This window comes from Apostichopus japonicus, chromosome 2 (genome assembly GCF_037975245.1).
Source record: "Apostichopus japonicus isolate 1M-3 chromosome 2, ASM3797524v1, whole genome shotgun sequence".
NCBI classification, from domain to species: Eukaryota; Metazoa; Echinodermata; class Holothuroidea; order Aspidochirotida; family Stichopodidae; genus Apostichopus; species Apostichopus japonicus.
This window is the reverse complement of record NC_092562.1, coordinates 15513417-15523719: the sequence shown is the minus strand read 5'-3', so window position 1 is coordinate 15523719 and position 10303 is coordinate 15513417. Positions and strand designations below refer to the sequence as shown.

The following is a 10303-nucleotide window of genomic DNA, read 5'->3' as shown; positions in this document are numbered from 1 at the left end:
TCCCACCCCACCCCCTCACTCTGAGATGAAGGAATTATTTTTAGTTATGTACCTTCCTTTTCCAAAGTCTGAAAATTGCAAGTATGTGCAGTAGCTGTACTTTCTATATAACATGGTTAAAAGAAATGTTTAATGGCAGAAATATGTCAATAAAAGAATAGAAAGAAGTGAAAAACAATAGTTTTTGTTTTCTCTTGTTTGGTTAGAACATTAAATGATCAATGATTTTTATAGTTTCTTGGCACCCACCTCATTCAATTAATTGTAAGCAAGAATATTAACAGAACAAAGACATGTTTGCAAGGGCGGCGGAAGCACTTTTAATCTGGGGGGGCACCGACATCAAAGGGCACTTTGCAGAAATTCGATTGGACTGATGTAGCCTGATATTTAGTACCCTTTATAACTCTTATTGTATTATCTTATTTGCATATACACATCACTCCATCAACGCCCCCCCCCCCCCCCTCAAGGAAAATATGCATACTAGCACTGCAATATCCAATGTGCAAATTGGGAAACAAGGAACAAGTTTTCTATTGAGACAAATGAGGTGAAATCATGCTAGTTGCTAATGTAGGAATCTTCCGAATTAGAGTTTATTTCTTGTTAATATCTTAACAAATTGTTTCCATTCGAAATAGCTTTGAGTTTGACCCACAGAAATTCATTAAAAGTCAGGGGCGTAGCCAGGATTTGCAAAGTTGTATGCACGACTATCTGAGCGGAGCGCCACCATCGGTTGGCGCGGAGCGCACAAGAAAAATTTTGGTTTTACAAACCCCTCAGATGGCCGGAAACGGCCCTTCCCAAGTGTTCATTCTGGTTCCCTGGCCTCTTTCTAACTTGAGACACCTCAATTTTTATGTAGAAAAAGGGCACATTTTTAACCCTGAGGAAAAGTGGGGGGCACGTGCCCCCCCGGTTCCGCCGCCCTTGCATGTTTGGCTGGAAAAGGATTTTAAAATAGAATGCAAGTCATGTTATCTAATGGCTTAGTTATGCAGCTTTACTACTATTGCTATGATTGAGTGCAGTGACAGCACACAAAAGTCTAGGGATGGGGGATAGTGGGAACTTTTAAATTAGACAATGGGTTTACACCACCTTTTCAATCACACAAAACATCAATAGTATTAGCAAAAGCTTGCTTATTATAGAGCTAATTATTGTCCTAAATATGCCTCACAATGCACCATTTCACCATCCCAGGCTTACACTCCTTTATAGAATCCTTAATTTGCCTCTAGCCCACCCAAATAGGTTCAACCCCTATACCTACATCAGTTTTTTTATTTGGCCATAATGGCGATGGCAAATTTTCCAATTGCTTACAATCATCAATTTTCTTGGGGGTCTTTCCATCATTCTTGTCCAGATTCAGAACATATTGCAATGGTTCTGGCCACAACAGAAATAATCCTTACTTTTTATAAAACGATTTTGTCCCAAATGGCAGGACATACAACGAAGTGAATTTGATGAGAACAATAATCTGATACGAATGAAAAGATTTGATAAAGGTAAGCTATCTTGTGTGTGGTACAATTCTGAGGGAAATTCCCTTCCGGTAGGCTTACATCCCTTATTTCCATAGCTTCCAAACAATGTGACGTCACTGCGTGCCTGAATAATGCTTTACCCACCTGTTCAGCAAATAACTTCAACTGTATGCTAGTATCGTTTGGCGAATAAGACGGCGAACTTTCTGGATTGTTCAGTTCTTATATTCTAAAGCTGGGGCACTTTAGAACCTGACAACTTAGTTTTGAGATTTCGTTGGACAAACTGTTTGACGTCTTCAAGTCGTATAGAAGAGAAACACTGCAACTCCGACAAATATAAATTTGGTAATTTTTTAGGGTAGGCTGGCTAGGCCTAGCCTTTGCTTACACTGGCAGTAACGCTAGCATCAAATTAAGCTAGCCTAGTCGCTGTATGTACGTTAGGCTGTCTGTTTACGCTGCTGCGAAAATAGCAAAAGTTAGGACGATACTAAATGCTTCTGACTTTCTTTCGTGTTGGCATCTTTCGAACAATGTAACCAAAAAAAAATGCGGTAGTTTAAGTTAAGATATTTAATATTTAATAACTGAGGACTTGAGTTTTTAGTCTTGGCCTAGGCCTAGCAGACACTGCAACGACTAGGCCTAATAGTAATACTAGTAATGGTTCCAGTGCTATTCCAGTACATACCGCCGTACCATTCCGCTATAGGTTTCCTTTCTGTCATGGCGGGAAGGCGCGAAACCTATGGCTGAATGGTACATTTGAGGAATGGATTTGACACAGAAATGAATCAGTGGAACTATTTTTATTCGTGTGGAAGGATAGGTACACTGTCTTCAAATGTGACGGTTTGCTGGATAGACTGAATTATAGTTAAGACAATATTGGGGAATAGATACACAGTCTTTAATGTACATGTTGATAGAATAGTTTTAATTGTAAGTTTGTAAGAGTGGATACACTGTCTTCAAATATATAATATAGTTTGTTGAATAAATTGAATTAATTTACGTTTATTGTTTATTAAAAAGACCGATTCTGATTGTTGACTTAAATGACCAATTTTGTGCATTTTGCAGGCCTAGGTATTGTGAAGCAAAGCAATATACAGTGCATATAGGCCTACAGTGCACCCACAACAATGTGCTATTTCCGCTATACAAAAGTTCTTTACCGCCATCAGAGTAACGTGGCGGAATGGCACTTTTTCAATGGCGGAAAGAGCACAATTCTACGGCAGAATATACTGATGGCGGGCCGACACGGCCCCCAGCCTTATCAAAGGGCTGGTACCACTACTTACCATTGCTAGCGCTACTTTTGTGTGGGTTTTAGGCCTACCACTGATTTTGTTTCATTTCAGTATGTCCGAAGTGATGGTTAAACAACTAGTCGTCTGTCAGACAAGCAAAGCTGATTTTGGTTGTCAGCATAGAAATTTAGTCATTTGACAAACATTAAAATATTCTCTTGAGAGGCTAGTAGATACCAGACTTCAGAGCTTAACCCAGGCTCAAAAATGTTGAAGTGGAGTTTCAGCATAATTTACCTTGATTTCTAATAAAGCTATTTTAACAGTTTTCAAAGTTGTAAACTATAACTATAGCTTACTTTTTTTCATTCACTGAATTTAATGAAAATCTTACACTGTTTCAGAGTTTGAAAAATGGCGGGCACTGCAAGACATGATAGAGAAATGAAAGAAAAAGCAGAGAGAACAATTCATACCACAAAAGACCCAGTTGAAAAGTTACGATTACAATGTTTGGCCAGAGGATCAAGTGGTATCAAAGGTCTGGGAAGGTAAGTTTAAAGCTAACCATCTGGAAGGCCTGTGTGTCACTTTATACGTTCCAGTACTAAGTGCCTCAGTTTGTTAAATACATTTTTGTTTTTAAAAATTCAATGTTTCATGAACATGATTCATGACTGATTCTTTTAATAAATCACTCGCCAGAAGGAAGAAGTTAATATGCTATATTAACATTTCAGAATTTTCAGGCCCCAACATTCATATATCTCAGACTCGCTCAGGACTTAAAATTCTTCTTGCCCGAAGAAAGAAAAAGAAATCAAAAACAGCATATAAGATGTAGAAACAGTCTACATGTAAATGACCTGTAATTGAATGTTAACATCGTTTGCTAATTCTGCCTTTTTGTGTGTGTGTGTTTTTGTTCCTTTTTATCCAACTTGTAACCTTTTCTTTAAAATGTATTCTAGTTTCAAGAAACAAATGAGCAGAGGATTATGACCTTTATGCATCAAATAAATAAAATGATAAGTACTTTCGGAACCAGATTAACATAGGATACTCTTGTCTTTAAGTATATTGAAGTGAAAATATTCCACACTGTTATTTGAAAACCCCATCTCAATATCTTGTCTTAACGTTGACATTTGTTTGATATTGACTGGCTAAAGCTTCCAAACTACTCAAGGAAGTGGATCATAGAAGGTGGTCTGTCATCAGGTCAAATGTTCTTCGAAAGCAGATACAAATCTTTCTTGTGCATTTCTCCTTAAAAACTATTGTAGATGCATATGATTGTTTGATGATAAGTAGGCAATGTTCTCTGTAGTTAGAATTTCATCAAGTTGCAACTTTCTGCAGTAATATTCTTTTCCTGTATGGACATATGATTTGCAAGATAAAGAAAAGAAAAGATATCTTTTTAGCTGATTTGCAATGATGGTATCATCATTTCTACTGTTGCCAGATGCTTTTACCAATTATCAAACAAATTTCATTATCCTTGCAATACAAACTGCTTTCATGTGGTTTCCATCTAAAGATGCAGGAAATTTTCTGCAGTTTGCTACAGTACACGATAAACTTCAGCCACCAGGAAATCCTTTTAAACTCACATCTTATGCTACACTTCATTTTGATAAATACACAATGGACTTATATCATGGTTTTAATGAAATGCAACGGTGTTGACCTGAAACTAGTAAGCAGGGTTATTTTTAAGGAAATAGAATGATGTTAATACAAGCAGCTATTAACTAACCATCCCCTTTTTTTAAAACATTTTCTCAAAATTAAGTTGATAAAACTCACTGATGTGTTAAAAGCTTCAATCTTAATTGTGCTTTGTTTCCTGTTATAAATATTCAACAGGGTCTTCAAAATTATGGATGATGACGGCAACAGAACCCTAGACTTCAGTGAGTTCCAAAAAGGGCTGCATGACTATGGCTGTGATCTCAATAAGGATGAAATTAAAACAATGTATAATCTGTTTGACAAAGATGGGAATGGTACAATAGATTTTGATGAGTTCTTGGAAAATTTAAGGGTAAGTATTAAGAAGAAGAGCTTATCTTTATGAGCTGAAATTCTCCACAAAACTCTACCAAGGTTCCATTCCCTAGTGTGGAAATTTTCTGTAGAAAGATTTGTACCTAGGCAATTTGTTGGCCATTTAAAGTGTTGAACTTTGCCTAATTTTCCCTACATTTTTGGTTTGAAAGGTTAGGTTATAATGCAAAGTTTCATTCCTTTCTATTAGTGAGCACATTCTATTGAATTGATATTATTTGCAGGAACTCAAGAGGGATTTATTTCTCCCTTTACAAAATGATATGACTTACATGTTGTACCTGTACATATATAGAAGAGGTGCAGACTTAAGGACTTCTCCATAAGCCAAAGCTGTAGCCTATTTGATGCAAAAGTGTATGTTAGTGACTTTATGACTGGTACTGTCAGGGTAAAATTTTGAAATTGGTGACTAGTTATACACGCCAACAGAATAGCAAACAACATATCGCTCTCATTCTCCTTAATTTGTTCTTCAGCCTCCAATGTCGAAAGCAAGGAAAGATGTAATTATGAAAGCCTTCCGCAAATTGGACAAGTCTGGTGACGGTGTGGTGACCATGGATGATCTCAAAGGCGTTTATAATGTCAAGAACCATCCAAAATATTTGAATGGAGAGTGGACAGAAGAAAAGATCTTCAACAAGTTTTTGGAAAGCTTTGAGGTCGGTGGCGAAGTGGATGGAAAGGTTCGTTTCTTTCTTTGTTTCTGGATATTTCTTACTTTTTACTTTTGACATAGGGTTGATTGCTATATTTAGAGTATTGTGGAAGACAGATATGTTTTCAGTTTGCATATTTATAGATGAAGAAAAACATCTAAATCAATACCATGGCAAGTGATTCCATATTTATGTACATTCCTAGTCTTGGCCAAGTCATTTGTAATACCCTTTTTCTCGCGTGCAAACTGTACATGCCTCAGAGTCCATTTCTGCCTACCACGAATGTGCTTGCCCAATGTATTTTACATGACCGAGGATCTGTCCGACACAAACGTCTAGGACATTTCTCAAAATAGGGGCATGAACTTATGCAAAACCAAAAAAATATTTATTCATATTTAAGTTACAAATATGCATGTCATGTGAGATCATGTTTTTCCACCACAATAAGCGACCATCTTGCAGTGTGCAAACCAGTCTAAAGCCAAGTGATTGTTCACTGCGCGAGGCAGGGCTTGAATAAACATTTTGGGGAAGTGGGCCCCAATTGGCAAACCTGATTGGCTTCTTCGCTTTTCCGAAGCAAATCTGCCAAAATCAAAGGAAAACATAAAATAGCTTAGGGGAAATGTGTAAGACCCTAGTATCGACAGCGTTGCCGGGGGTGTTCTCTGGGCAGTACAGCGAATTCTGTAGATACGGGAAAATAGCTTTATGAAAAAGAAAGGAACACTAGGATGTTCATACTAGGGTCTTTACAAGACTAGTACATTCCTAGAGCCAAATCTGTTATGATGTGGAAGCTACAAAACAACCTTTAGGCATTTTCTTTTTAAACAGACTGAATAAGTTCAGTTATTGTCGTATATACATGCTGCACCAATGCTCTTGCTCTGTAATATGCTATGCACCGTTCTTTGATGTTGCTGCTTAATGTACCCGATTTCCTTTGAAAAGCAGTAGTCATATTGAGTTGTTCATAAAATGTTGTATCACATTGCTTACTTCCCTAACCATTCATGGCCCGGGGAGGGGAGGGGAGGGGAGGGGGGTATGCTTGGTTTGGGGAAGTTTCCTTTTCCTACTGCTGTTTCTGTTTGTAGTTGCCTCGATTTTATTTTAATTTTAATTTCTTCTTTAAATCAGGTTACGAAAGAGGAGTTCATGAACTACTACTGTGGTGTCAGTGCATCCATTGATACAGACTCGTATTTCCTTCTAATGATGAAAAACGCCTGGAAATTGTAAGAGAAAACTACAGCTGGAAAAGAACATTTCAGAGATGTGCTGTGACCCTTTGGAGCAGACCTTCCTGATAAAGTCTACGATGGCTTTGGGGATAAACTACATAGTCATCCAAATAATGATAGTCATGTTGCAGAACGCTTTATGATTTCCAGGCTCTCAGAGTTCCTCGGAAAGATGCTTTGATAACATTGTTGCACCTGCATCAAAAGTTGGAACAGCACTACAACCCATGCTTCCCCCAACCCTTGGCACTACATGTCAAACATTCCCATTAATAGATGATAAAAATTTGCCTCCTTTTCACAGGGTTTTTTATCTGGTTTTAGTAGTTTGCAGGTATAGGCAATCATGGAAACACATTTTACAATCCATATCATATTTGAAAGGTCGGGTCTAATTTTTGCTTTTTAATCTACCACTGGAATTTTACAATGGATTCATCTGATTAAGTTGAATGTATTTTATGATAAACCATGTATAAATTAAATTTTGTATATTTTGTGTACTTAGTATGTTTTTGGATAGAGAAAAGTGAATAATAGTGTGTTATTTAAAAAAAAAAAAAAACTTTTACTTAGTAGAGATTTTTTAAAGACATTTCAGAATGGATCTGGAATATATGTAGTTTTGTCAAAAATGGTAGATCTTTGTCATATCTGGTTTATACTCCTACAAAAATGGGCTCCAAGCATACTGATAGTACATTGCTGGGCCAGACTTACATATGGCTCCTTACCAAACTTTCCAACTGCTAAAGAAACTTAAAAGGGTTGATGTAAATCTACTTCACCAAGATACAGCCATCAAAAAGAAAGGCATTGATATTTAAAATCCAGGGTTTCTGTAGTGGTTTGAGTACCATATATATATATATACACACATACTGTCCATTCCATGTATAAACAGCTAGAGCTTATACTGCACTTTGCAACTTAAACTGAAAAGGTGTCTGTTCAGATTGACTTCATTTAATACTGCCAGCAAAAGTTTGATGTTCCTTTTTATTTTTTATTTTTTTCCAGTTCGTTTTAAAATTCGACTTTACACACACTGTCCATTCCTTATAAGCAGCTGCTATCATATATGTGACATATATAACATCAGTCAATAGAAAGACCCCCATTTTCTTAATCTTCAGGTCATTTAATAGGGTACATCACCAGAAGCCTATTGGTTAATTTCGATATTTTCTGAAGATACATACCATTTTGCATATAAGGCATTCTATTAATGGTATGATACCATATATGATATCATACACCTGACTGTATTCCATTGTATGTTAATGTATGTTTCATTTTGCTGGATTTTTGTCAGATGGAGTTGGCAATTTTCAAACCAAGTAAATATTGTACAGGTTTTTGCTCAAATTTATATCATTTCTCTTGATATTTGATAGTACCATTCATACTTTTTTTATTTTTACTTTAAAATTTCCAAATTTATTTTTCACATTTATCTCCCCCTCACTCCCACAACCTAATTTAGTTTTCTTATTTCAATTATTTGAAATGATTCAATTTGCAAATATGATGACATTGCATTTCAGTAGGAGTTCACCTACGAATTGGAACTGCCAGTGAATACCAATAGATTACTATATAGCAAGACAATTTAGCCTTCATCAGTTTTGTGAGTAATAAACAAAAGAGTTAGTAATTGTTAGCATTAGCAGTAGTTTCTTTACAATTTCCCATGGGGGTGAAGGAAAAGCAAACACAGCCATCGTTAACACCTCGTATTAAAGAAACCCATCAAAATTGTAGTTCACTTGCTAAGATATGAAAAATGTCAAGTCTCGTCACTGGATTGTCAATGTGTCAGGTTCAGTCGAAGCGCCTCAAGTTTTTTCTGCATACTATTTCACCGAGAAATTAAAGTCTAGATAATGTAAACAATTTCAATATTTGGTAAAGGTTTGAACTTCAGTACTGTATGTTTTTCAGAACTTTTTCCTGTGTTTGCAGATATATCTTAACCATATAGAACAAGAATGGTGTTAGAGTGATATTATGTAGACTTGCTCAAGACTTCAGTCTTAGGAATAAAAGATCATTTTTTAAGCCAAATTACAAGTCTGTTTCCTGCAGTAGGATGTGATGATGGTTACGATTGCTACTCATTTTGATACTAGTTGAGAAATTGGATTCATTCATAAGTATTTATTGCGATTCTTTTGTGACTTTTTAATATTTAATCTAGTCGCTTTGTAGTATTCATGTCGTCCAGAGTAATGTGCCAGAGAACATTTATGAATATTCACTACCAAGCTCAAGTATATAAAAATAACACCTTGCTGTTCTCATTCCCCCCTTTTCCTTATAGATTTAATCATGTCAAAATAAAACCAGCTACCTTGATGTCTACACCTTGATGTCTTCACCTTGATGTATCATTTTATCATTCTATATGTAATTTTTTTTAAATTAATTGAATAAAGTAGCAAGACTGTTCATTTTGAGTTCCTTGTGCTCTCTTTCTCACTCTTGTTAGATCTTGTCAACATCAATATGAGTTGAAATGAAGAACAATAGTGCTACCCCCTCCCTCCCCCTCCCTCTGGACCCACACCTATGTATGTCAATGCAATAGACCATGTTTTAACCTGGTGCTGATTACTACCAAGGAATGTTTTCTTATTAGACTAAAACATCTTCACTATTCTGTAGGACATTGTCAAGGATACAATAGAGGTGGGCCGGCAGGTGAGCTAATTGTCCCTGGAGCCCCGACCTGGCTCACGATGCCTCTGTAAATGCATTCCCGTGTATTAATGTGCTACAACGAACCTTTGCACATATTTAATCCCAAACAACATGCCCTATGACTGCACCTGCATACTGGAAACTTTTAATGTATGATCTAACTAAAAATAAAATATGAAAACAAGAAAAACCACACCGAGTGGAGTTTAATATATTTAATATAAATATATTGTATAAGTAAATATACAATCTCCGGCAACAAACCCTCCCGAGGTCATTTTACACATGCACCACTTTTTTCATTTTTATAACAAAGTGCTATTCCCATCTGATTAATGCTGTTTTCTAGTGTTTTCAACAATGTTATAAGAGTGCTGAGGTCCTCCCAAGCATCCCTTCTTGATATATCAAGTTTACAAGGTTGACACAATTTGACCTCTGGTGAACCCAAATGACCTTTGACCTCAACAAAAAAAATAGGCTTCTTGTAATCGATGTGGTACTTTAACAAACCAAATATAAAATGGTACGACCTTTCCTTCTTGAGATATCGTGTTTACAAGCTGGGCGTCACAAACGCACACAAACATACAATGTAAAGGTTACAATTATCATCGAAACCAAAATAGGTCGCTAGTGAAATATCTGGAGCACAAACACTGCGAAAATGAAGGGGCCCAATCAACCCCACCCCACCCCACCTCAAACTGATCTCATCTTTCGTGGCACAGTCACCTCACGCCAACAACAGCAGTATTAATTTACCACTCACTGTACCCAATCACTTCTGCTGTTAATATTCGACAGGTCATAAATATGCACGTTAAGAATCTTCAAAACAAGCCGTGAAT

General features: G+C 36.5%; 1 protein-coding gene across 1 annotated transcript; it reads left to right on the top strand.

Moving 5' to 3' along the window:
- The first annotated feature begins 1632 nt into the window (after window positions 1-1632).
- LOC139979606 (calcyphosin-like protein) lies at window positions 1633-9200 on the top strand. Its single transcript, XM_071990578.1, has 5 exons — window positions 1633-1850; window positions 3166-3312; window positions 4634-4811; window positions 5314-5523; window positions 6646-9200. The coding sequence occupies exons 2-5, from the start codon at window positions 3176-3178 to the stop codon at window positions 6745-6747; spliced, it is 627 nt and encodes a 208-aa protein (XP_071846679.1). The 5' UTR covers window positions 1633-1850; window positions 3166-3175; the 3' UTR covers window positions 6748-9200.
- The last annotated feature ends 1103 nt before the right edge of the window (window positions 9201-10303 follow it).